Genomic DNA, 26,684 nt, shown 5'->3' with positions numbered 1-26,684 from the left:
GCCCTAGTTATATTTTAGCCTTTACACTTATTTTACAGCTCTTATTATTTATATTAACATGTATAATAAACTTTCATAATCATTTGGAGTTTGTTTCATTAACTCTCAATTTTATTCACATAATTAACCATCTTCAAAAATTTTACACTGTATTTGTAAATTTAATATTTCATTTTGTCCAAATATTGGTTTAACTCTTTCCTGAATCCCTTAAAAATACTTTCTAAATTAACAATAAAATTTAATTAACTGTTAAATAACAGTTTCAGCTGGCTCCTTCTCTAGAGAATTTCCATTGAAGAGCTAGATTTATCTCAGCTTTTCTGATGCCATCCATACACTAAGATTTCAACTTAAACTTAGAAGTCTAAATATTGCATTTTAAGTTTTAATCAAGACTGTTATTCTATGAACTCAAATCTCTTAAGCATCATACATATTATACCAAATATACACAGAATCCTTTAATTTTATGGTTTTATTTCTTTTACATCTCTTTATTTGTAATTATTAAGTTGTGTAATTAGCTGTGTGTAGAGTACACACCTATAATCCCAGCAACTCAGGAGGTTGAGGCAGGAGGACTACAAGTTTGAGGTTAGCCTCAGAAATTTAGCAGGGCCTTAAGCAACTTAAAGAGACCTTATCTCAAAATAAATAAATGGGTCTGGGAATGTAGCTCAGTGGTAAAGCACCCCCGAGTTCAATCTCCAGTACCCCTGCCAAAAAGTCCTTGAATTGAGATACATACACACTAAAAAGGCCAGATACCAATCCAGTAAACTGAGATTATTTAGATTAGAGGTTTTAGCAGGTTTTGAGACCTGGAAATAGGCATCCAAATGATTCATGTCTCTATGCCAACTTTCCTTCTAGTTCTCTTTAGTAGTCACACTGTTTCAGACTACAAAAATGGAAACAAAGTGTTGAATTCAAATTACTTATTGCTTGACTCTACTCTCCAAAACATGTAGCTTCCTACCTGATAAATCACTTGACCATATTTTTGCACTTGTTGGCTTTTAGGAGAGTCTTTTCCATTTAACATTTAAAAAGTACTTGCACTTGATGAAGTACTGCATGCTTTAAAACTCATATTTAAAATGATTTTTGCCAATTTTGGATATATCACATGGTTCACTCACAGGATTAACATTCATTAATTCTGTTGTCATTTCTCTGCTTATCTACCCAGTAGGTGAGGAGACTATCTGCCAGGTGCCATGCTAAGTTTTGGAACTATAAAAATAAGTAAAATAATTTGTTTATCTTTAAGGAGCTTGGGTTCTAGGTGGAAAAGACCTATAAATTAACAAGAAATCACTCTAAGTACTTGCTCAATGGCTGTCTTTTTCCGTTGAAAAAAGGAGCAAAGACCTTGTTCCAGGAGGATATTTTTGTCTGATTTACTGCTGTTTTCACCAGCACTAATATATAGTAAGACTCTGTATTTGTTAAATAAATGTCAATGCTTTAAAAGAAATATTTACAGGGTTGGGGGTGTAGCTCAGTGGTAGAGCTCTTGTCTAGCATGAATCATGGCCTGCGTTTTCTCCTATAGAGAGGAGAAAGAGAGACAGAGAGAGTGTGGAGTAGGGAGAGGGAGAGAGGCATGGAGATGGAGTGGGGGGTGGGGAGCTCACAAAAGGTACATAAGCTTTTGTGTGGCTATTGCACTACAGTGAGGTGAAGGGAACACTTCTGGCATATCAGGAAAATTTCTTTAAAGATGAGGTTTGAGCTGAGTTCTGGGAGATGGAGGAAATTAGTTAGGTAAAAGGTCGGGGGTTGTTCAATAGTTCCTATATCTTATTGAGGAACTTCAAGTAGTTGGGGAGTGCCAAGATATCATTGGTAGGAGTATACAGCACAGAAATCTTGAAGAGCCTCGTAGGTTACTTTACCTATACTTTTTTTTGTTGTTGTTATCTACATCAATATGCTGATTAAAAGAAAAGAAAGGAAGAAGAAGAAAAAAAAAACTTGTCCAGGGCTGGGGATGTGGCTCAAGCGGTAGCGCGCTCGTCTGGCATGCGTGCGGCCTGGGTTCGATCCTCAGCACCACATACCAACAAAGATGTTGTGTCCGCCGAAAACTAAAAAATAAATATTAAAAAAAAAAAAAAAAAAAAAAAAACTTGTCCATTTACCCCTATTACAATGATAGCTCCCTAATGTTAAGAATTGCTTGTTGTTACTCAGGGATCCAGAATAATGATTGTAGTTCCCCAAAAGCTAACGCAATAATGAACCGAATGAAAGAATGACGAATAACAGTAGTGTGAGCAAGTCAAGTGATTAAGTAATTGGATAGTGGGGGTGTCAGGAATGGGCCCTATACTAGCCTGGGCAGAGACCTAGTCAGGATCTTAACTAATGGTAAATTTGGCAAGTGTCACATCTTGGAGGCGGGGGCGGCGGTGGAGACAGAAGAATGCTGGAAGTTTCAAAACAAAGTCCAAATACAAACACTTTAGAATTTATTAGGATTTGTAATTTCCAGGTCCTAGAGAGCAATCAGGGAAAGGTCCAGGATGGTTATAGTACATTACCCCCGGACAGTAATGAAATAGGAACAGATGGTTGGTTGCAACTTTCTTGCCAGGCTCAGCAGATGAGTGACATCAAAGCTCAAAGGAAGGGCTGTTACTTCCCAAATGTGAAAAGAAGGCTGTGTAATTGCGCTACTGCCGATGCCACGAGCGCAGAGCAGCCGGGTATTCAGACTCGGGAAAGACGTCCCGTGACAACGGCGTTAAGGGCGGAACGCAATACGTAGGCACGTTGGCTCCCGCCGGACACAGTTTCTAGACGCACCGGCGAGCTGCGTGCGGCCGGGCAGCTGAGCTGCTCCCTTCCGCTGAGTGGGCAGCCTGGTGGTGGGAGACTGTGAAAAGACTTGAAACCTACCGTTCTTCATATTTTCCCCTTCGGCTGGACGACCCCGAGCTGCGGGACGTACTTCCGGCGTCTCTCAGTGGACGATTAGAGAGCACAGAGGCCTCTGGAGGCGCGGCGGCAGTCCCTCCCGCTTCCAGCTACGGCCTCTGACTCTCGAGAAGACAGCCACCCATTGCAAAATTTTCTCTGGGCCGGAGACCGGCCGCCCAGTTCGTAGAAAGGTGGGCTTGGGGGGAATACTCTAGATTCCACCACTACTTCCTGGAGACGCCGCGGGAAGCAGGCCATTCTTGGGGCCACCCACCTATTCCCCGATTGGTTAATGGTCTGTCAATGAACTTCTCTAGCTGGTGATTGGTTCAGATGCACCGTCTGTCACCTGCTTCCCTGTGGGAATCTAGGTCTCTAAGGGAAGCGTTACTTGAGGCTCGGTTGAGAAGAGGTTGGTTGGGCCCCGGAGCCCAGTTTGTTTATTCTAGTGGAGACGGTCCCCCGGCGCGAGCTTCCATTGCAACGGCCAGGAAAAGAACCAGTAGCGGGACTGAAGGTGGGGGTGGAAAGAAAGTGAAGGTTTAGAAGTAAACTGCAGTCACTTAACCCTGGCTGTCTCTGAATGGGAACGTGATTGGAAGGAAGGCCTTTGAGAGAGGAGGAGACTAATCCCAGGAGCAGTGACAGTGTAGGAGTCTAGGCCTAAATTTTGTTGTGGGGCAAAAAGGGCCTTGAGAGAGATTTTTTTATGACCTAATTGTATGGGGATCCAATTTTCTAGATGATTGTATAACAGAATCCACTGGAGAATTTGCTTTAGCTTTGCAGCAGAGTTGGGAGATAACTACCAGGTGTTCCTGGCCTTCAGAGGGACAACTTACTGAATAATTCAACTCTCTTTTTATTGCTTCAGATGGGCAGCTCTCAAAAAAGACGCAAACAGCTGAAGGATGGATACCATTGCATATATTAAAAGCATGTTGAAAGAAAAATAAGGTATTCACTTTAATTGTGGTTAATTGTACCAGAATATTATCTTTGAGGAGAAGCTCTTAGGTTTTGAATAATAATAGTGTGGCTTGATTTTATGTTAGGTTTCAACTTTTTAAATTGCTCATTACAAAATTCATCTTATTGCAATACCTACGATTCTCTCTTTGCTGTTATGATCCTGTTAATTCTGGAACTGGAAAATTCTGAGTTTTTAGTGGTTAATTAGCATTTGACTGTATAGTGCTAACATATTTTTCATTTAGATGATGATGTAATAACCATTACATCTGTAAAAAAAAAAAGTCTTGAATTTGTAATTTAATATACAGATACATGTGAAATCAGATGGTTGTTAACTCTTACAGCAGTTTAGACTTGTAGGCTAACTTAAAGCAACTTGCTTATTAATAAATACCTGCTACATTTTGAGAGGTCGAATTGCAACAGTTGTTTCCCTGGCAGCCTAGCCATTTAAGCTTAAGCCTGTATTGGGTCAGGTGCTGCATTACATACTCCTTAGTGACCTAGCAGTAATTGTCAAGGAATAGTTTTTTCATGCACAGAACACTCAGATTGGCTCTTAATGATATACCTAGGCCCTACCTTGGAAAATTCTAATCAAGGATTGGGGATGAGATCTGGGCATCTGGATTTTTAAAAATTTCTTCAAGTGAGTCTGGTAACTTTTATATAACTGATTTACTAAATTGATATGCTTAAGAAATCATGAAATATTTATGAGACAGTTTTATCCCTTAATTTCCTTATAGTTTAAAAGTAAGTTTCTTAGGAATGACATTAAATGTAATCCAAAAATAGCATTTTTTTTTAGGCAAAGCCTGGAAGTTTAATTGGCACTCAAAAATCCCAAGGACTAACCATTACAGGCTGAGGGATGAGACTGGATATGGGGAAACAGAGGCTCTGTTGCACTCTTCACGGTCCTCAGAACTATGCATGGTATATTATTTCCTGTTTGGTTTTAAAGTCTTCCTGTTAGTTTTGAAAGGGAGATCAACTCCAAGTCTGTTCAGTATATACATTAGGCTAAATTATTTTTACCTCAACAAATGTCAGTGACGATGGTGAGAGTAATATTACATTTATGAATCTTACTTTGGAAGGAACACTTTGTTCGAAATAAATGTAAGCTATACCCCTCCCAAATGCCTTTGCTTATTAAGTAAAGAACATGCATAGTTCAAACCTAAAATTTTGCTTATTAAGTAAAGAACATGCATAATTCAAACCTAAAATTTGTGTGTTAACACGAATTTTACTCAGATATTTAGAACATAAATGGGGCTTTTAGACCAACTTTATTAGAGAATTAAAGAGATAAAAAAATTCATCACTTTTGTATTCAGATATGAGAAATGAGAAATATGTGCTGCACTCAAATTCTGTCTGACTAAACAATGGCTTTAGTTTAGTGGTAGGTTCAGTTGTGTACTATCTTATAACAATTGTTTTTCATTTTTTATGTAAGTTCCTTCTGCAAGGTTTGGCAAATGAAGTATTTGAGTAGGGGGTAAAATTTAAAAATAAAAAAACTATAAGTTTAAAATGCAAGGCTATATGTAGTCTATAACTAACACCTTGAATTTTGTATATATTATTTGAACAGGAAGCCAGGACTCTCAGGATGAATCAGTCTAGATCCAGATCAGGTGACGGTGGTGAAGAAACCTCATCTCAAGACCATAATCATCGTGAAAATGAGAGAAGATGGCAGCAAGAGCGTCTCCATAGAGAAGAAGCCTATTATCAATTTATTAATGAACTCAATGACGAAGATTATCGACTAATGAGAGATCATAATCTTTTAGGCACTCCTGGTAAGGAATGGGTAAAAGAGGAGACACCATTTTCATCATTGGAAAGAGGAATTTCAAACTAAGAAGAGGTTTTTTTTTTTTTTCCTCCTCTATACTTTCTTCTCCCAAAACATTGTGTACTGTTTTATTTATTTTTTGTTAGTTTTAAGAACTTTTTAATATAACAAAGTAGAAAATCAGTGGCTTCTGTATTTTTAAGTAGGTGAGATTATTGGATATATTGGACATATTATACAAATGCAAAATTTAAAACATATGTAGTCCTATTTATTTTAAGTAATATTTATGCAAGTAAAATATTTAAAATACAATTTGAACTCATTTGGGGTGTTATAATTTATGTATTCAGCTAGATTGATAACCCCCCAAAAGTCCATACATTTTTTACAAATGAACTAACTGAAATTTATATATTTATATGATGTATGTTTATTGTTGATAGCCCATATAATGAAGTATTGGGGTAACATTCAAGTAAACAGACTTGAAGTTTTTTCTAGAGAACCTCTCCTTTCTTAATTTCTTTTTAACTCTGGAAAAAAATGTACTTAATTATAGCTTATAGGTTCTTATATATATCAATTGAGTACTAACTATTCAAATTAAATCTTAGTTTAAAAAATTTAATAAAATAGTAATAAATGAGACACAGCCAAATTGGTATATATTTGTGTCAGTTGAAAATTTTAACTGTTTTCAATTTATAGAACATTGTCTTTAGAGGTTGCTAAAAATTGGTCTTAACCTGCATGAGTTTTCATAAAAACTGGTAGTTTAAAATTCTTAAAAAGCAAATTTTCATTGTTTCAGGAGAAATAACATCAGAAGAACTACAACAACGATTAGATGGAGTGAAGGAACAACTAGCATCGCAGCCTGATTTGAGAAATGGGACAAATAACAGAGGTACTGTGGAGTTCTTTCCATAAATAACAGGCTTGATTGGAGTAGTTGCCAAAATGAAAATACTGTATCCTGGATAATATGTTTATTTTTAATATTTTTCAGTTTTAATGTGATACTCATTCAGGTAATATTTATGTATTACATGCAGAGAAGACTGGTTAGGCAGTATGGGACAGAAGATTAATAAAAGAACATACACAGATTGCCTTCAGGCAATTTATATATATGAAATAATATACAATTAATTACCAGCACAGTTCTTTTTAATATTAGAACATACACACTACCTTTTCTATGGTGATGTAACTAAGCTTAGCTTCTAAAAACTAGTGTACAGAATAATACAGAAATTCTGAGAGTTAGGAAACCTTTTTTCATTTCATTTGTTGGTTTGTTTTGTTTTATTGAGTAAACACTAAGCCACAATATAAAAACTTCTTATAAAAAAAAAAGTTCTGATAGAAAAAAAAAAAAAAAAAAAAAAAAACTAAAGACAAGCATATAGAATTAAAAGCACACCCTGATTTCTTACTTCCCTCCCCAGAGGTATTCATTGTTAGTAATTTCACATATGCCAAAATCATTGTATTAGTTATAGTTAGTAAAAAAAAACCCCACAAATTCAAAAACCTTAAAATGCAATGAATGGCTCAATAGATAGTAGTTTCTTTTTTATGCTAATAGCCCAAGGAATGAAGATAAACTTTGCTCCACAAATCTTCCTGTGACCCACACAGCTAGCTGAGTTGTTCTATAATTCTGCTATCCAGTGCAGTAACAACTAGCTACATGTGACTATTTAAGTTTAAATTAATTAAAATCAAATGAAATTTAAAATAAAGTTCCTCAGTCATATTTTTGTACTCTGTAGTCCCATAGAAACCAGCTACTGGTTTCTGTATTGGACAGCAGAAATACAGAAAGTTTCCATTATTGCAGAAAGATGTATCCTGCTAATCCAGGATTTCATTTGTATGATCATGCTAAGTCACAACCACAGCTAAGTTTCTCTGGCACTTAAGTGCCAGACTGTCATATGCCCATTCACAATGTGTTTACAATGTAAGAAGAGTAGGATAGAGTTAGTAGATAATTAGCGACCTCTTCCACACATGTTGTCATTAACACATTCTAGTTAATCAGAGAAGGAGGTAACATTTAGAATGATTAATGTTTGCTTGCCTTTAATTATATCCTTTTCCAGACTGAAATGAAAATTTTATATTAACCCATTTTCTCCTTTGTATTTAATATGTAAGTAGTACTACATTGATAGAAATTTTAATATTGGCCTTTTGAATATGTTTTATTCAAAACTATACTCATTCAATGTAAAATACTTCATCATCTTTAGAATATGCCCAAGATTACCAGTTATTTTATTGTCTCCAACAGTTTATTAATACCTCTAGCTTCAACATTTAAAAAATGTTTATGAAAGAGACTGAAGTAATGAAATAAACCTAAGAAATCTCATTTAACAGCTACTTTTTAGTAGAACAAACTTTAAAGTTGAAATCTGTAAAGGTAATGTGTGCCATTGAGTTTTATGCTTTATATAATTTACTGGTAACAAATGGAAAAGTAAGTGTGGCACAGTGACTATATTATTGTCAAAAAAGCTTATCTGGGACACAATGATTTCTAAATTGATTTATTCAATAATATTAATTAGGAGTTTGGTACCACATACTATTGTGGAGGCTGAGGATTTAACAGTAACTAAAATAAGTAAAAAATCTTCATCTTCATGAAGCTTACATTCTAAATGAATAGAGAATGCATTTTATTTTATTATTTTATATTTATTTTTTAGTTTTAGGTGGACACAATATCTTTATTTTACATTTATGTGGTGCTGAGGATCGAACCCAGTGCCTCATGCATGCTAGGCGAGCGCTCTACCACTGAGCCACAACCTCAGCCCGAGAATGCATTTTATTATGTATAACAGCTGACATTTATTGAGTGCTTCTTGTATGCCAGGTATTATACTAATAATTTTATATACATTGTATATAATAAAATATATATTTTTATCCTAATGATAACCTCATGAGATTGATACTATTATTAGTTCTAATTTATAGACAAGAATACATCCATAGAGAACTTCAGTAATTTGCTACAGTCTTCCAGTTTCACACAAAGACAACTAATGTGGTTCTAATATTATGTTTGGAAAGCTAGATTTCTTCTTGAATGTATGTTTTTTGGCACTTCCTGAGATATAAAATTCCTAAGGCTACAAAAATACTTAGTTGCAAAAATGTTGATTTAGTTGCAAAAATGTTGATTTAGTTGGCTTTAAAAGAAAGATTTCACAGATAACAGGATGAGTTTTACATAAAGTTTGCCAATGTATTTTATTAATATTAGTACATGAAGTAAAAAAGTTTAAATGTACACTTTTGGTATTGGATATATTTCTCATTTGAATATTTTGCCACAAACAGAAAGCAGGTATGGGAATTTCTCCAACTTTGAATAAATAGTATTTGAAGTTTTGTAATTACATAAATAGTATTACTATTTTTAAAATATTTTTAGCTGTAGATGTACACAATACCTTTATTTTATTTGTTTTTATGTGGTGCTGAGGATAGAACCCAGTGCCTCACCTGTGTGAGGCAAGTGCTCTACCACTGAGCCACAACCCCACCCCCAGTATTACTATTTTTATAATATGCTTATAGTATATACTTTTAGGAAGTTCATAGTTTTTGTTTTTTGGCCATTTTTCTTTCATTAAAACTCACAGATGTTCTTCAGTACAAACTAATTTTCTTATAAGCTTTTAAAAAAGTTCTAAGGACAGATTTTAGGAGTTGGATCTGAAGTTGATTTGATTTGCTTTCCAGACTCAGAAGTCCCTCGAGAAAGTTCAAATGAAGATTCTCTGCTAGAATGGTTGAACACCTTTCGTCGCACAGGAAATGCAACTCGAAGTGGACAAAATGGGAACCAAACTTGGAGAGCTGTGAGTCGAACAAACCCAAACAGTGGAGAGTTTCGGTTTAGTCTGGAAATCCACATAAATCATGAGAATAGAGGATTTGAAATTAATGGAGAAGATTATTCAGGCATTCCACTTTCAGATATTAGCAGGGATCGTACTAGCAATAGGCAAGAAAGATCAACTAGTCCTGTGGCTAGGCGAACAAGAAGCCAAACCTCCATGGATTTCAGTGGTAATAGTTCCACCATTACAAGGACAAGGCTTGGTTCAAGGGAGCAGAATTTAGTTGAAGGATCACTTTCAACACTGGGAAGGTTAAGGAATAGAATTGGGCAGGCAGTTGGCATTCCTAGAACTAGTGCTTCGCGTGCTAATTTTAGTAATCACACAAACCAATCAGGTGGTAGTGAACTCAGGCAAAGGGAGGGGCAAAGATTTGGAGCAGCACATATTTGGGAAAATGGAGCTAGAACTAATGTCACAGTGAGAAATACAAACCAAAGATTAGAGCCAATAAGATTACGGTCTGCTTTCAGCAGTCGAAGCCGTTCACCAATTCAGAGACAGAGTGGCACTGCTTATCATAATTCCCAAAGGGAAAGTAGACCTTTGCAGCAAACAGTTAGAAGGTCTGTGAGGAGGAGAGGTATAACTCGGGTCTTTGTAGAGCAAGATAGAGAACGCAGAGGTACTGTAAGTGCCCCATTCTCTAATTCAAGACTTGTGTCAAGAATAACAGTAGAAGAAGGAGAAGAATCCAGCAGATCCTCAACTGCTGTACGACGACATCCAACAATCACACTGGATCTTCAAGTGAGGAGAATTCGTCCTGGAGAAAATAGAGATAGGGATAGCATTGCAAATAGAACCCGCTCTAGAGTAGGGCTAGCAGAAAATACAGTCACTGTTGAAAGCAATAGTGGGGGCTTTCGCCGAACTATTTCTCGTTTAGAGCGGTCAGGTATTCGAACCTATGTTAGTACCATAACAGTTCCTCTTCGGAGGATTTCTGAGAATGAGCTTGTTGAGCCATCCTCAGTGGCTCTTCGGTCTATTTTAAGGCAGATCATGACTGGGTTTGGAGAATTGAGTTCTTTAATGGAGGCTGAGTCTGAGTCAGAGATTCAGAGAAATGGTCAGCATTTACCAGAGATGCATTCAGAACTGAGTAACTTAGGTACAGTTAATGAAAACAGCCAGCTCAGTGAAGGTTTCTCTCAAGCCAGGGAAGCCCAAGAAGACAGCACTGAAATGCAAGCTGAAAATGAGACCACCCAGCCTCAGACTCAAAACAGTGACAGTAGAGGAGGCAGGCAGTTGCGAAATTCAAACAATTTAGTTGAAACTGGAACGCTACCTATTCTTCGCCTTGCTCATTTCTTTTTACTAAACGAAGGTGATGATGATGATCGAATACGTGGTTTAACCAAAGAGCAGATAGACAATCTTTCCACCCGGAACTATGAGCATAATGGTATTGATAGTGAACTAGGTAAAATCTGTAGTGTTTGTATCAGTGACTATGTAACTGGAAACAAGCTCAGGCAATTACCTTGCATGCATGAATTTCACATTCATTGTATTGACCGATGGCTCTCAGAGAATTGCACTTGTCCAATCTGTCGGCAGCCTGTTTTAGGATCCGGCATAGCAAATAATGGGTGAAATGATGGGATCTATTCAAATATTGTATTTTAATAGAGATGACTATTGAAGCATTCTTTTGTTGAGTTATTTGTGATGAGCTAACCAGGATGAAAAATAACAGATTATAGTTTAAACTATTTTTTGTGTGCTTTTTTAACTTGTTAAAAAGAGGAAATTTATATGAAATTTAAAATGCAAATGTTAAATTATCCAAAAGTCCAGAATAGTTAATATTGCTAGAACCAAATAACCTTTAAAATGTTTTTATTTTGGTAATTTTGTCATGCTAAGCACTTTTGTATCTGCACAATTCAGTAAGTTGAAAATCAGTCTTATTGTTAATACTACAGCAGACATTTCTTGGATTTTCAAGTTTCACAGGCTTAGTGCTAAGTCAAGACATTGGTGTCTAAGCCTTTGAAAGAATGTTTGGCTGAATGTTTGCTAAATATAAATATTTAAGTTACTTGAAATGATAATTTAATACACAGTATACCTTGTGTGTATATATATATAGATAGATATATAATTTTAAGATTAAAATGTCCAGTCTAAAAACTACAAGTTTGATTCTTATTTAAGCTTTTTGGACTAATACTACATATGGCACAATGTTTACTATTGACAAGATCATCTCTGAGAAGATTAAGATATAATTCTGAAGTAAAGATAATTTACTGAAGCGTCTCTGACAATCTGACTTACTAGATAGCAAGCAATATGTAATACTGAACAAGTATTTTTTATTCAGGAATGGGACATGGAAAATTTAGGTCATATAGATTATTTAACTTGAGTTCAGCCTTTTTTGTGACTTTTTTGGAAGTGCAAATAATTCTTTGGATTAAGTATAAGGTATACAAGATGCATGGTTTTTTCAAATTTAGATTTTAAAAAAGTCTATTATAAAGAATCAAATGCATAGATAAAATGTTAAGTTCACTTGGAGGTCAAAAAACTCCAAAGAAAACAAGAAGAAACCTTAAGAGAATGTAGAATTTCTATAAACACAAAGTATGCATTGAAGATCTATTTCTACCAATAAATATTAAAACAAAGACTGAATGTGAATTATTTTTTTCCTATGCTTCACTGTAGCTTATTCACCCTCCAAATATTTATTTCTTACTGGGTGCCAAGCAGGTGTTGTGGATTCTTCAGGTGCTAGATGGCCAGAAGTCCCTGTCTTCATGGAAAAGATGTATTTGCTCTTAGAAGTCAAAGATCAATTGATAACATAAATTACTGTTCTTACTTTCATGTTTGCTTATGAACAATGTGTTAGATGGTTATACTTGTCCCTTGATGATTGTAGTGGCAAATGATGAGATCATTTTCATGTTTCAGAAGGAATTGCTCTATTACAGCAAATAGAACACAATGGAATGGAGAGAAATGAGAAGCAAAGAAACCAATAAAAGAACTATTGCAATAAGACATCATTATCATTTTTATTACCAGTTGTCATCATCATTATCAGTTACCTAACAGGGTGATGACAGTGGAAACTGAAAGAAAAGAGAAGGGTATGAAAATGTTCTTGGAAAAAGGCATTTGATCCCTACTGTAGTATGAAGAGATAATCATATTCACAGAGGAAGAGAGAACCACCTGAGTGGAGGAGAAGGCAATGATATAAATCAGTTGCAAAGTATGCCAGTTTAAGAGGTGTGGTGGTGTATACTTGTGGTGCCAGCTACTTGGGAGGTTGACAGGAGTGTGGTTTAAGCATATGAGTTGAAGAGCAGCCTGGGCAACATAGTGAGACCCTGTCCCCCAAAAAAACCCTGTCTCATTTTTTTTTAAGAAAAATATGTAAATAATTCATACACTCTCACAAATTTCAGTGTACCTAATATGATGGAAGCCTAAATCCAGCATTTATTGTTCTATGGAGTATTCCTTGGACAATGAAAAAAAGTAGGGATAAAGGAAAAAAACACATTTATTCTTTGTTTGACATAGTCTTTTGCAAGAAATGATACAGTAGAACGGGGGATGTAGCTCAGTGGTAAAGCATGCACGAAGTCTTGGTTTTGATCCTTAGCTCTATAAGGAAGGGGGGGCGGTCGGAGAGGAAGATATAATAGTGCTGCTAGCATGATAAGATGTCTCAAACATGCACTTGAAACAACTAGGAAGTGTACTATATGGAAAAATTACCTTAAAGCATCAGTAAATTGGTATTCCAGTTGAGAAAAAGAAGGGTTCTCTTTAATACATTCATTCGTTTCCCAATAAACCAAGGCTGTAAATACAAAGGCCCATTCATCTATTCGTAGCTTCTATTTAGCAATGATTGTATTCTTTGTGGTTCTAATATAGAAGTGAACAAATGGTTTGAAATGCATCATTTGAATATATTATGTTCCATGTCGGGTCCATAGAACTTGTTCTTTATAGTGTGTCTGTCTTGAAAACTTCTATTTTGAGATTACCAGCTTCTCAGCTGCTCTCCCAAGGAAGTACATCCTTTTACCCTATTTTCTTGTTTTCCAGATTTTTCTATTTTCAGCTAGCATTGTTAGGACCTAGCATGAATTCATAACCTCCCAAGATATCCTTGAAGTGTTATTGCCACTTAGTATAGTAACTAGCACACTTAAAGAGAAACAGTTATCACACAATCATTTACCTGCAAAGCTAGTGCTTTTCCCACTACATGGCATTCTGGAGAAGTAGAAATGCCTCGGGAAATTTTCATTCTCATTTACTTCTTCCTAAAGACTCCTTTCTAATTTTATAACTTTGTTATATCATATCTCTGTAATTACTCTGATTTCCATAAGCAAATAATCCTGTCTTATTCATAAAAGAAGAGAGAAATATTACTTCTGAAAGGTATAAAACAGAATCTGGATCATAAAGATGTATCCAGAAAGGAGATGGAATGGGGCCTGTAAAGATGCTGTGTTAAGGACCAGAGTTAATAAGATGAGTCTGAGACTTTTTTTTTTTAATGCATTTTACTCCCGCATAAAACTTTTAATGTCGCATTTCTCCATTTGAATAATCTCTGGCCAGGGGAGTAGAAAACTGTAGAAACAGCCCTTTGCATGAAGGAGGTAATAGGTATTCTTTTGCAATGGCAGCAGGCTCATTTGAGATCTTCCCCTTATCTTGTATAGAATTGGTGAGCATCTGTTAGAAAATAATTTCCTAGCCCAGCGTGGTGGCACACACCTGTAATCCCAGCATCTGGGAAGGCTGAAGCAGGAGGATTGCAAGTTTGAGATCAGCCTCAGCAATTCAGTGACATCTTGTCTGAAACGAACAAAAAGGCCTGTGGATGTAATTCAGTGGTAGGGCATTCCTTGGATTCAATTCCTGGTGCCAAAAAAAAAAAAAAAAAAGAAAATTATTTCCTAGGAAGCCAGATCATTGAGAACATCATTCTGTGTTTCAAAGGACATGGTGAAGAATATCAATGGTGATTTTTCCTCAGTCTCTTGAGAAAGATTGTGAGTTCTCAGTATACATGTTAGTCCCTGAGTATATTTGCCCTTATGATAATTGTGGGTTCATAATTATTTTTAAGCAAGTTTTGCTTTGAGTATTAAATATATGAAAATTGAATTGGCCCCATTTTTTTTTTGTAGTATTATCCCATTTCCTTTGGAAAATCATTTGAAGATAGAGTAACCTCTTAGCTGCCCGATGTGTTATACACTGCTCCTTCTCATACATTTAAATGTAAAATGCTCTGTTTAATTCTAATCCAACTGTCTTTTGTATAATTTCAAACATGTTTGCATTTTCCCAGCAAGAAACAATGCAAATCTGTGTTGTGAAGTGGCATGATTTAGCCATTCTTGAGTCCAGATTCTTTGGGTGGCATCCATTCTTCTATTAGCTTGGATTTGGTCAGGTTTAATTATGATTCCTCACCATCCTGCAATTTATGGTATAAATAATAAAAAAGTTTCTATCTACCTGAACTAGTGATGTGAAATAAGAATCAAACCAAAAAAAGAGAAAGAAGTGCGATCACTGATTACTGGTATTGAATGAATATCATATGTTGCTGAGCAAGTTTAGCAAGATGAATAATAGAAATAGTGAGTCTCATAAGCATTCTCTCTTTGACAAACTTATCTGCATGTAGAGTAAATTGCTTGGCCAGCCAACCTGTCTGACTTAGTACCTGAGTTAGAGCTACCTTCAGAAAGACACTAAGGGAAGGTTTCCCTATTGATGCTGGTGGTAGCGACAGTGGGAAGTCTTTCAAGGGGATGCTAGTGAATGATTTCATCTTATAGTGTTGATGTTAGTGCTTGCTGTAGGATCTGCCATACTGTTGAACAATCAATCATAAGCCCTTTGTACAGCATACAACATTCGTTCTCTAGAAATTTTATTTGGGGTCTTATATCCAACACCAGAAATTTTGTACTGTTCTTAATTTGGTAAAAGAATAGTCATGGTCCTCACAACATCTTTGTTGCAACTGCTGTCGTGTTTTTTTTTTTTTTTTTAAGGGAATATCTTTCTACCATACTAACTCTTAATTAAGTAGATTTTGCTTCTGTCATAGTTAGGAGCATTTTTTTACTTTTCCCTTGACTGTCACTTTTGTTCTTTGACTGGATTTCAGAACAGTGCACTTTGCAATAGGAATTAGGAATCTTCACTTTTGTCTATAGGGTCAGGCAAAATGATATTTTTACTCTTAGCAAATTGGAATCAGGTTATCTGGCCGGCCTACTGCAACCATGCAACTTGGCAAAGGTTCAATTACATTTTTATTCCCAGCACCGAGTTGTAGGTGTTCCTGCTGTTAGTATGAGATTGATTAGTCTTTTATGGATTTTACCAAAACTAATTGATTAGAATCAAAATCTCCATTTTGTGAGTCTCTAAGACTACCCCCAGGTTGGATGATTTATTAGATTTATTAGAACTCAGGAATCCATGTGTCATTGTACTTATAGCTGGGATTTATTACAGGGAAAGGATATAAGCATAATCAGCAAAGGGGAATGGTTCATGAAAATAAGTCTAGAGGAAGCCTGGCAAACTTCCTAGAGTCCCGTCCCAACAAAGTCAAGTTTGACATACTTAATTCCTCTAGCACAAATTGTGACAATATAGAAAAAGTGTTCTCAACTAGAAAAGCTCATTGCAGACTTGGTGCCCAAGGCTTTTTATTGGAGGCTAGTCACAAAGGTACCCTCTGCTTAGCAAGTACCAAAATTCCAGACTCCCTGAAAGCAGGTGGTCAGCATAAACCATATTGTTTGCACTGTTTAGGTACAGTGGACCTACTTAAAAGTTGGGGAGTGGTGGAAACACTCCCCCAAAGTTCCTATGTGCCAGCCAAGGACCAACCTCGCAAGCAGGCCTTTCAAAGCCTAGGGTAAAGCTTGCTATGTAAATTTTTTTTTTAGCTACACACATCTCTCTTCCTAGCTCAGAGCATTCTCCTAAATTCTAGGACCATATTGTGATTGCTTTGGTTAATGTCTAGGCTATACCTGTAGAAGCTTGGATTTAATATATGCAGAATTGAAATAACTATCTTTCTCCAAACTGCTTCTCACCTTCTTTTTCCCTCTCAGCCAGTACCTTTACTAAATTCACCAGTTCACAGCAGAAAGGACTTAACTACACTGCCCCCAACCTATGTGGAGGTCAAGTAGGATTGGCTAGGTTCCAGGGGCCGGAATAAGCAACAGGAGTTCTTCATATTCATGACTAAGTGCAGAGTCAAAGGTCAAATACAAAATTGTGACCAAACACTGATAAGCCTTAAAAGGGGAAAAATGAATTTAAATAGGATATCAGGACAGGAGGGATTAAAGGTGAGATCAAAAGGTCTGGAAGAATTGGTCTAATGGGATGAATATGAGAATGATCTGGAGAAATATTGCAGACAGTAGCTGCTTCCCATATCTGAGTTGGATGATTTGTTGTATATTGGATGGGTAGTCAAGTACTAGAACCCAGGCTTCTGCCTCCTTCCTCCTTATCTCATTGATCACCTGTGTCCTTTGGAATTTTTATCATTTTTGTTAACACTATCTGATTTAAGGCTGTCATCATTATATAAATTCTTGCCATTGTCTCTCTTTTTTAAAATTTAAAAAAAAATTTTTTAGCTTGACCTTTATTTTATTTATTTTTATGTGGTGCTGAGAATCAAACCCAGTGCCTCACATATGCTAGGCAAGTGCTCTACCACTGAGTCACAGCCCCAGCCCGCCTTTGTCTCTTAAGCACCTACATCCTCTTTCCAGTGGTTCCAGTGTAATCTCTCTGTAAGACAGATTTGGACATGTCACTCCACAGATATCTCTATCAATTCCTCATTGTTCTTAGAATAGCAGACAAGATTCTTCATATTTTGGCTTCTGCCTACCTTTTCCAAACTCATTTTTACCAATTAGGGTCCCTCATGGGACCTCTTACCTTAACATTCATAAGTTTAAGATTTTGTCCATGCCTTCTCTTCCTAAAATGATCTTTCCCCTCTTTTCTGGTAATAATCCTTTTCTCAAGTATCACTTCTGCAAATCCTCATCTCCAGGGTCGACTTATCTATTGGGCATAGTAGGTGTAGTACCCAGAGCCTATAATACATAGAGGGTCCATGAAATGTTTTAATTTCTTTTAAAACTAGTTACATATCTAAAGAGAATATAATACAGCTTGGATTCTATTTATCTGAATATAGGCACAGTTGTAATATGTAATTTTTAATATTTTTTAGGGGGAAAAGGACTCAAAAGTATTGAGGGTCATGAAAATCACACTGTGGTCCCCCAGTGTCCCCATATGAATTTTGTCTTACTTTGTCTTCTACAAGAAACTGTGAATTCTTTGAAGTTATCCTCACCACAATGCTATGTACATTACTAGGTCACAAAATATACTTTTAATGAGTAAATGCATAGGAGTTTCAGTATATATGTAGACTCTGCTTACAGCTAGCTTATACATTAGAACCTTGTAAGATTTTTTTTTGTAAGAATGTGTTTTTAAGGCCTTTATTACAGTGACTTGAAACACTAAAATAAACTAGGAACATTCAACCTGTTATAATAGAAATAATACCATGCCTGTGGTTTGAGGTAATAGAGGAAAATCTCCCAGACCAGCCCACAAAAATTTGTATAACCCACAAGGTTATGTAAACACTATTCAAGTTCAGCAAAAGCAGAAAAATCTAATAGTCCTGCAAATTAACAAATAGAATGATGTAAAATTTGAGAAATACATCTTTTTTTTGTTGTTTTTGTTTTTGTTTTATACTGGGGATTGAACCCAAGGGTGCTTTACAGCTGAGCTACATCCCCAGTCTTTTTTCTGTTTTGAGACAGGGTTTTCATAAGTTACAAAGGGCCTTGCTAAGTTGCTGAGGTTGGCCTTGAACTTCTGATCCTCCCATCTCAGTTTCCTGAGTCACTGGGATTACAGGCATGTGCCAATGCGCCTGGCCTGAAGAAATAATTTAAGAGTTTATCTTGAATGAGAGTGCTTGAGACTGTGAAGCTTGCCTTTTTCCAATTTCAAATTTGCCTGTCTTTATCCTCCTACTAAACACATTGTGTCTACCTGCCACCACGGGTATACCAAGGTTGAAATCTCTGACTCTGGCCTCTCTGCCTGGCAAACAGTGGCTTTGGTTGTGTGTGATTTGTCTTGTCTCTCATTGATTCCATCTAATCTCTTTGCTAAGTTTCCAGCCAGTGGGGGAGGAACCTTCCCACTCTGTGCTAAAGGACCTACAGCCAGGCTAACCATGTGTGGGGAGAAAGCAAGATTGGGAAAGGGGCCTGGTGACTGCCAGGGCCTTGTTAACCCATTACAGAATAATAGTGGATGTGTCTCACCATTAACTGTGTTCTGACTTTTGTTTGGCAAAGAAAGAGGATTTAGATTTAATTTTAAAGAGTGTTCATCCTGTGAGTGATAGCAAAGTTGTTTGTGTGCTGGTATTAGCAAACACCTTATTCAACATGACATCACCATGGAGCTCTTCAAACAGTTTGTTCACTTCACTATCTTGACCAAATATACTGAGAGGGACAATTACCACAGGCACCTAAGGAAAGTGTACCATATCCCTATGGAAAGGTATTTTCTGAACTAGACCAGTCCTCCTGAGAAACGAAGAATAACTTTGACCCCTTAACTGAGGATTACAGTTTCAGTGATTGTATAATGTTAAGTCTCAACACCAACAATTCTCAGAATTACCTAGAGAACTTAAATAATTTACCTAAGGTCATAACCTTGCTGTTTAGAAGCAAGGCAAAATAATGTTGTATTTTGTTTTTAATGTCTTTAATATCTACAAAATTTTTTTTCAAAATTCTGACTCCGTGTGTTCATTGCCAGAAGATGTATAATTGTTGGTCTTACAAGGCTAATGATTCAAGATCAATATAACAAAAAGCTTCTAATGTATTTAGGACAAATATTATGAGCCATGAGCTATCTGGTTTTTTAGGGCTTTGGAGAAGTTTGAGCTGATTCATCATTGGTCTCTGAGAACACTCCCACAGCTGGCTTGGGAAGTTGCAGGCTCCTGAAGTAATTTTAATTGCCAATGTCATAGCAGTGCAGGTTGCAGATCAGAGATGATGGCAGGGGTGGTAAGTATGCCATTTCAGGCATTTCTCATTTTCCATCAGATGAATACCTTCAGGCCATATTTCTTAGGCCCTTATTACAGTGACTTAAAACACTAAAATAAACTAGGAACATTTAACCTGTTATATTTAAACACTAAAGTAAACTTGGACTCCTAGACTCAGGTGTAAAAGATGGACTGTCTGAAAAGCACATCCTCTTAGATTCTCAGGAACCAGCACTTAAAAATTCTCATTCAGTTAATTGCTAAGGCTTATGAAGACCAAAGCTGTTATTTCCTTTTCATCACACACTCAATATTTGTGTCAATTTAGGTCTCTGAGAAGCAGCACCAAGACAGAATTATACATTCAAGAGATAGATTGTGGAAACACTGGATATTTAAGGATAAATGGGGAGGGAGCAGGAGTAGATAAGGACCTCCAGGTCATCATGTAGATCTGACATGTTTGAGAGAAGAAAGGGAAGGAAGGAGGCTTAGATAGGAAAAGCTTTTGCCTGGAGTGAGTTCTGAGAGGCTCAGGTAGGGAGTCCTTCAGACTGACAAAGGAGTTCTCTGGGCAGAAATGGCCCAGTTCCAGGACTACCTACATGCTTCATCCCTGGCTAAGGGGCAGGGAAGTTTGGGTTTGAGTACTGAGGCTGATGCAATAGTGTGGCAACTGAAGTCTACTAGTCCATTATGCTCTTTTAAGTAGTGTGCCTTCATAACTGCCACCCATATTTAGCAGCCTGTACTTCTAGAAGAATCTCAATTCAATTTTGGTATACTCTGAATCTTCTATTCCTTGATCCTAATTGCCATCAGATAAGCTAAGATTGCTGTGATTTGCATCTCAACTTTTTAGTTTTTGGTACTGGGAATTGAACCCAGGGGTGTTTTACCACTGAGCTACATCTTCAGACCTTTTTATTTTTTTATTTTGAGACAGCATCTCAATAAATTGCTGAGGCTATCATTGAACTTGTTATCTACTGCCTCAGCCTCCAAAATCACTGGGATTACAGGTGTGTGCCACCATGCCTGGCTTCTTTTTTGTATTTTCAAATCCTAGCAGGAGCTGGGACATAGTGGATGTTCTCTAAATGTATATTGAATATAAGGGAGGAAGGAACTTTTCAGAGATGTGATTATAGACCTTTGATTTTGAGAAGTGCAAGTTCATAGATTGGCCTAGAGGAAACAAATTTAGAAACATAGCCTTTAAACTATTTTGATTGCACATTACTTCCAGTAACAAGTTATTTTAAAAAATACTCCAAATATACAGGTGTTTATAGGTAGAGAAGTTATAAATTATTAAATGTAACACATGCACATAGATACATGTGTATTATTACAAAGAACACTTCACCACTGAGCTACATTCCCAGTCCTTTTTTTTCATTTATTTATTGTTTTAAATTTGAGACAGGGTCTTGCTAAGTTGTTTAAGGCCTCCCTAAATTGCTGAGGCTGTCTCAATTGTGATCCTCCTGCCTCAGTCTCCTGAGTCTCTGGGAATACAGGCATGCACCATTGCACCTGGCTGCATTTCAGTGTTTTCTTCTTCAGGTTAAATCCTATTTCTTCACTGCTGGCCTTTGAATCCTCTTAAGGTTTGCAAACCCTTTGGCCAAAGCCAGATCTGCAACCAGCACTCCATGTGAGCAGAATGCTCTGAGAGGCAATTATAATGATTAAAAACACAGACTTTGGTGACAGATGTCAGCTCATATTCCAAATTTGCCACATAATGGGTCAGGGGGCCTCATGCAAAAACCTTAATTTTAGCTGGGTGAGGTGGCACATGCCTGTAATCCCAGCAGCTTGGGAGGTTGAGACAGGAGGACCACGAGTTCAAAACCAGCCTTAGCAAAAGCAAAGTGCTAAGCAACTCAGTGAAACCCTGTCTCTAAATAAAAATACAAAATAGGGGCTGGGATTGTGGCTCAGTGTTAGAGCGCTTGTCTAGCATGTGTGAGGCATTGGGTTCAATTCTCAACACCACATATAAATAAATAAAAAAAAAAGGTCCATTGACAACTAAAAAAATATTTTTAAAAAATACAAAATAGGGCTGAGGATGTGGTTCAGTGGTTGAGTGCCCCTGAGTTCAATCCCCTGGTACCCTCCACAACCAAGAAAAACTTTAATTTTCTGGCCATCAGTCTCATTCGTAAAATATGAACAATAGCACCTACCAAGTAGTGCACACATACACTAAATGTCCCTGGCACATTGTTTTAAGTGCTTCATAAGGGGCTAGGGTTGTGGCTCAGTGGTAGCGCACTCATCTGGCATGTGTGAGGCACTGGGTTCAATCCTCAACACCACATAAATATAAATTAAAGGTATTGTTTCCATCTACAACTAAAATAAATTTTTTTTAAAGTGCTTCATAAATATCAACATAAAGTATTATAAGCACTTCATCCAGTCAGGAGTTTTATTAGTAAAAGACTTTTGTTGCTGACTCATGTCCAATTTTGGGATCATTGGCTTTAGCCTTGAGGTAACGTTTGTTCTTGGTTTGTTCACAGTAAGTATCTGCCGGTGTGGTACGTTTCTATTTTTCCTTCCAAAAACAAAAACCAAAACAGTGGGCCTAATCTAATCACATGTCCTTAAAATCAGTGAACTTTACTGGTTCAGAGTAAATGGTCAGAGATGCAACACTGCTGGTTTTGAAGATGGAGATAGGGGGCGATAAACCAAGGAATGTGGTCAGCCTCTAAAATAAAAGGTAAGCAAAAGGCCCACTCCCACAGCTTCCAGAAAGGAACACTGCACTGTCAACACCTTAATTTTAGCCCTGTGACTGTTTTGGATTTCTTGTGTACAAAACTGTAAGTTAATCTGTTTTAATTCATCAAATTTGTGGAAAACTAATACAGATAGTCTTCAAATTAGGATGGATCAACTCACTGTTTTTCAACTTTATAATGGTGGGAAAGCAGTATGCATTCAGTAGAAACCTCTCTCTGAATATTGAATTTGGATCTTTTCCTGGGCTACTGATATGTGGCCTGATCCTCTCTGGAGATGCTGAGCAGCTTCAGTGAGCTTCAACTCCCAGTCGGCCCTGTGATCACAGGGGAAAACTGATTCTCTACAATGTGCTATGTTGTTAAGCTAGGATGTTCAGTAGGGTAGGTGCATTAAATACATTTTCCACTTAGAATATTTTAAATTTATGATGGGTTTATTAGAATGTAACTCCATTGTTAGTTGGGAAGCATCTATACATTTACCTTTATTTTCCAGATCTAAGATTATATAATGGAGGAAAGATTAGATTAGGGCCATGAAAACAATTCCAAAGGTAAGGGGTTATTTAATGTGTGGTTTATCCAGTAGATTGTGAAATCCTATCTCCAAGGAGCTTAAAGATGAAAATGAATGAATGCTATTCATCTAGAACTCAGTCTAGAGCTCCATAAGCCAAGCATACTGGCAAGGAGTTAAATTAATTTCAACCTGCCCCCTCCTCTGCTGCATTCTACAAAAGGATATCTGAAGTGAAAACAGGGAGAGTTTCCATAAGATGGGTCAAATTGCCTTAAATGGAAATTCTTTGTCTTCCTATTGACATAACATATAAAATTTCACATGAACATATGAAATGTAAACAAATAACAGCTACTGAAGGTTATTCCAGCACAAACTGAGCTTATGTCCAAACCAAGCCCCTCATGTGATTTTGAGTGTTTGAGGCAAAGATGCATACTTCCATCTAAGGGTCTGTCATAATGGGAAGCATTTTTATTATATCTCAAATTGAAGAAAGTCCCATCCTATTTCAGGGGAGTGAAGGCCTTTGAGTCTAAAAGCCAATTTACTCACAAACAGAATCCTCTTCAGTAACCTATTCTGATCTGTCTATTGTAAAGTTCCAGAGTGGAAAAAAATAGTTGCAGCTTTTGCTTAAAACTCCCCTTGTTCTGCACTTCTGTCATCTGCCTCTGGTTTAAAAGAAGTCAGCAAATGTTCCTTAAGCAGGGGCTGTAATGTCCTCCTTGTTTGGTTACATTTGTTTTGAAAGGTGAAATGTAAATTTCATTGGATTCTTAGTAATTCCAGAAGTAGCTAGTCGGCCAGATGTGTTGTGAGGGCTCTTTACAAAGTGGTTTGTAGCTTTTTGACTACAGATTTACTCCTGTCTCAAGAGTCTGTTTTTCTTCCAATGTGACACAATTAAGTTTTGTCTGGCAGAAGGGGGTTGAGGGGAGAATGAAAAGGGGGATTATTTCACAGTCATCTACCAGGCAACCATCAGCATTTCTCTCTGTCCTCGTGCACCAAGCAGTTTAGAACCTAGTTTCAAATCAGCAATGGTGAGGCCAGTTCACCTTGGTGCTGCTTCATCTATGTTTATCAATCTAAAAGTCTTCATCACCCAGAAGACAATGTTGTGATATTCTAGATGGCAACCAGCAAATTACCAATTATATTCTCTAGAATTCCTAGACTATTAGGGCTGGGAGAGATCTTGGACTTCAGCAGGTCCAATTCTGTTTCATCCAGATAAGGAAACTAAAACCCAGATACCCATGGAGTCTTACTTTAAATAATTTACTGACTTCTGGTTCTATTTTTTTGACTCTTAGCATCTGGTATGCTTTATTCGTCAGCACTGTGGTCTAAGCTGGCTTCAATTAGGGCTGGGACTAAACATTTCTGAGAGTCCTCTAGCATCTTGGTTCATAGCACAGCCCCTAGAGTCCACGAGATCGGAGTTCAGATTCTGACTTTGCCACCTGTTGTCAATGTTACCTTGAATAAGTTACTTAGTCACTAATGTACCCATCAAGTCACTGAATAAACTTCCAGAATTTGGTCTGGTACAATGGGTGGGGATCATTTTATTTTCTTCTTTTTAATCAGTGCATCAATGGGAGCAGGGAAGGGTGGGTTGTATGTGACAGCTAGGCGTGAGAAATTAACCTGAAGTCTAGAAAATCGAGACATCATGTTTATGGCACATTAGAGCACTCTTGCAGCGCAGCTACACGGGACACTCCGCAATCCCTAAAGCCATCAGCCTTGTCTAAATCTTACCCTCTGTGCCAGTTAATTTTCCAGGCTCCCTTTTCTTGTTCTTTGTCTCCCAACAAAGGTTGGGAGTCCCACTCCTCGCAGCCAGGCCTAGAAGCAACCAAGGAGGATGGCTGCAAGTGGGCTCTGGGACTGCCGCGCCGGAAGGTTCATGCCGGGCTGGGGCTCTTGCAAAGTGTCTGAGCGAAGGTCGGGGGTCAGTGGGCGAAAGGAGAGCGGGGAGGATCTCTGTTGCTTTCGCGTCCTCCAAATCAGAAATCAACACCTTTAACGTCTTATTCCAACCTTGCAAGAAAGGCATCTATATACGCTACTGCCGGGTGGGCGACGGTGGCCCAAGAGGACCAATCTTGAGGCAGGGCCCCAGGTGTCCGACAGCAGTGCGCGTGCGCAAGCGCAAGCGCGAGTCTGCGTACGTGAGTAAACCTGTTCTTGGAGGCAAATCTCCCACTGTAGCTTGCCTGGCTGGCCCCTGAGCCCGGGGTGCGGCACTGGGCGCTCAGCCCAGCTGGCTGCTGAGCCGCACCTGGCTGATGGGCCTGATGCCACGTGGATCTTCTCAGCACGTCACGCTCTCCAGCTTTTCTACAAAACCAGCGCTTCGCGATCGCTGCGACCACCTGGCTGACAACCGTGACCGCTTGCTGTGACACCTGGATTTTTAACTGCTCAAAACCACACTCACACACTGGCCTTTCAAACACAACACTCCAGATCTGTCAAGAATCCCAGAAATCCAGAAATGTTGTGATTGCTTACTTTCCTTTTAAAATCTGCTTTTGAAATCTCGCCCCCCCCCCACCCTTTTTAAAATTGGCACTGGAGATTGAACCCACAGGCGCTTCGCCACTGAGCAACATCCCCAGATCTTTTCATTTGAGATATGGTCTCTCTAAGTTGCCTAGAACCACGCTAAACTGCCAGGCTGGCCTCGAATTTAGGATCCTTCTGCTTCACCCTCCCGAGTCTCAGGGATTACAGGTGGAATCCATCATGCTCAGCTGAAATCTTCCTTTGCAGTGTGTATATCATTAGGATACATTTTTAGGTTATCAAGGCTAATGAAAAATTCAAATGGTAAATGACTTGAGTTTTTACTCCTGATTCAAACCAGTGACTGGCTTTGCTATTGCATTTTAGGATAAAATCTAAAATCCTTACCTGTCTTCAGCCTTGTATGTGTCCCCATGGTCTTCTAAGTCCACCCAGCCTTTATCTCTCCTCTAGAAGGCTCCAGTCTTACAGACCTTTTACATTTCCTCAGGAAGCAAGCTCTTCCCTGTCTTGGCTAACTCTTGCACGGATTGCATGACTAAAAATTTGCTCCTCTCTGCCAACTCCTTCTTATCCTTTAGATTAAAGCTTAAATGTCCAGAGACTTTCACTTATCTTCCAGAACTTTATTGACCTTGGCACTTTACATGGTGTACCATTTTAGGGCATGTATTTTGTGTTTACTTAATATCTCAGTTTACTAGACAGCAAATTTTTCAAGAGCAGGGGAGGATAAAACTATTATTTATTTAAAAATAAAACTTTAAAAATATTTTCTTTATGTGCACTTTGGAGCTCACTCCGTGGTTTGGAGGAAGAAGACTGTCCTCTACTGGTAGAGATCTGGTAAGACATTTGCTTTGGATTGCCTGCCTTCTGCAGGATTCCAGCATTTACCATTTGTGGCCCATGTGATTATGGGTGCCACATTCACGCTCTATGTTATTTGTGTTCACAGAAATTGTAAGGTGAAGCATTCTTTTAGGCTGGCATATCTTTAAAAATTATAGATACTGATCTTTTGCTGTCAAAATGAATCAGG

General features: G+C 37.6%; 1 protein-coding gene and 1 long non-coding RNA gene across 3 annotated transcripts; one reads left to right on the top strand and one right to left on the bottom strand.

The window, feature by feature from the left end:
• Positions 1-2,808: 2,808 nt before the first annotated feature.
• On the top strand, positions 2,809-12,300 carry Rnf6 (ring finger protein 6). Of its 2 annotated transcripts, XM_046448104.2 has the most exons (6): positions 2,809-3,122; positions 3,806-3,888; positions 4,718-4,845; positions 5,513-5,723; positions 6,534-6,629; positions 9,491-12,300. In XM_046448104.2, the coding sequence occupies exons 3-6, from the start codon at positions 4,843-4,845 to the stop codon at positions 11,251-11,253; spliced, it is 2,073 nt and encodes a 690-aa protein (XP_046304060.1). In that variant the 5' UTR covers positions 2,809-3,122; positions 3,806-3,888; positions 4,718-4,842; the 3' UTR covers positions 11,254-12,300. The 2 variants fall into 2 exon arrangements, with proteins under 2 accessions (XP_046304060.1, XP_046304069.1); XM_046448113.2 differs by lacking the exon at positions 4,718-4,845.
• LOC124095011 (uncharacterized) lies at positions 8,966-25,236 on the bottom strand. Its single transcript, XR_006852386.2, has 2 exons — positions 24,872-25,236; positions 8,966-14,562 (listed from the first exon to the last, which is right to left on the bottom strand). It is a non-coding gene; the product is annotated as an uncharacterized LOC124095011 (long non-coding RNA).
• Between the last annotated feature and the right edge of the window lie 1,448 nt (positions 25,237-26,684).

The sequence above is a fragment of the Marmota monax genome, unplaced genomic scaffold (genome assembly GCF_021218885.2).
Source record: "Marmota monax isolate L192 unplaced genomic scaffold, Marmota_monax_Labrador192_F-V1.1 WCK01_AAM20220418_F8-fsc00043, whole genome shotgun sequence".
Taxonomy (NCBI): domain Eukaryota; kingdom Metazoa; phylum Chordata; class Mammalia; order Rodentia; family Sciuridae; genus Marmota; species Marmota monax.
Note: the sequence above shows the minus strand (reverse complement) of the source record. Positions and strands in the feature narration are given on the sequence as shown.

Coding starts and splice junctions, on each gene's coding strand:
- Rnf6 (XM_046448104.2), top strand. Junction 5,724..6,533: donor TAATCTTTTAGGCACTCCTG/GTAAGGAATGGG, acceptor TCATTGTTTCAG/GAGAAATAACATCAGAAGAA. Junction 6,630..9,490: donor AAATGGGACAAATAACAGAG/GTACTGTGGAGT, acceptor TTTGCTTTCCAG/ACTCAGAAGTCCCTCGAGAA.